Genomic DNA, 1,265 nt, shown 5'->3' with positions numbered 1-1,265 from the left:
AAAAATTTTCGATGATATGTCACATGAATCGTGCAGTGAGGTTAGACTTTCAACGGTTAATGGTATAACTTACCTCCTCGCAAACCCACAATCCCATGGCATACTTAAAGTGCTTCTGCCAAGACTGGGGCATTTGATGCTAGATAGTGTTACTTCAGTACGCGTTGCAATGGTAGATCTGCTGCTTCTTTTACGAGATGTTCGTGCTTTCCAGTTTAATACGGTAGGAGGAGGGCCTTCCATTTTTGTTTCAGATGCGTGATATTTTTTTATTTACTTTTCTTGAGTGACTGGTTAAACAGTTTCCTTGATATACGCAGGTAGTGAGCTTGGATGTGTTATTATCTGTGCTTGCCTCTGATCAGACTCATGTTGCTAAGGGAATCGCTCGACTGCTAATACCATCATACTTTCCATCAAGAAAGAGAGCTGAGGAGGCATGCCAGCGATGTAGAACACTCATAAACAGAAACCCAATGGCCGGTGCACGGTTTTGCGAATTTTTAGTATCTTTAGGAGCAACCGTTCAATCTGTGCTGCACCTTGTTGGGTTCTTGTTGAATTCAGTCTTGTCAGGTGATAAGCTAGAGGAGAACCAGACTGAAGGCTTGCTTCGTTCTGCGTACTATCTCTGTAAAGATTTGGTTGCTGATTCTGGGTGTATGGCCTCCCTGAAAAAGTTGTTACCTGGAGTAAAATTGAAAAGCTTGCTATCATTTGCACCCACTGCACAGGCTCAGTCATCTGTCTTCGATATAATCGCTATGATCTCCCCTGATATGGTCTCTGACGTCCTAGAAGATTGCATGAATTTAGTTGTCAATTGTGGTGGTTCGCCTGGTGATCCAGGACGACAGACTGAGTTGAGGTCTGTACACAAGTTATTCCTGNTCAAAAGAATGAGAAACACCATAGTTTCATTGGTGAAAGGTAACTGTAAGGTGGTCGATGGAATTGGTTATTTTCTTTTGATATGTTCTGCAGTGAGTATAGAGAAGAAGGATTACAGTACAGCCCTAGGATTGTTGAACTTTGTATGTGTGAAATTGGTTAGTAGAGAAGATAGAGAGTGGAGAGAGCTGGACACAATGTTGGTGTTACTTCCAAGAATCTACCCGATCATAGAGCGAGAGATTGGTGAAGAAAGTGATGAAGATGTAGTTAAGAAACTGGAGGCCGCAAGAGATTTGCTTCAACCTGTGTGGATGTACCATGTCTACGAAACCAGAAGGTTTCGCATGATGGAGGAAGAAGAAGAAGAATAG

The 1,265-nt window shown here is 42.4% G+C and overlaps 1 protein-coding gene across 1 annotated transcript; it reads left to right on the top strand.

Moving 5' to 3' along the window:
• Positions 7 to 1,265, top strand: LOC104728680. Its single transcript, XM_019232048.1, has 2 exons — positions 7 to 223; positions 321 to 1,265. Exons 1-2 carry the CDS (start codon positions 17 to 19, stop codon positions 1,263 to 1,265), a joined length of 1,152 nt encoding a protein of 383 aa, XP_019087593.1. The 5' UTR covers positions 7 to 16.

The sequence above is a fragment of the Camelina sativa genome, chromosome 11 (assembly GCF_000633955.1).
Source record: "Camelina sativa cultivar DH55 chromosome 11, Cs, whole genome shotgun sequence".
In the NCBI taxonomy this organism is placed as follows: Eukaryota; Viridiplantae; Streptophyta; class Magnoliopsida; order Brassicales; family Brassicaceae; genus Camelina; species Camelina sativa.
Note: the sequence above shows the minus strand (reverse complement) of the source record. Positions and strands in the feature narration are given on the sequence as shown.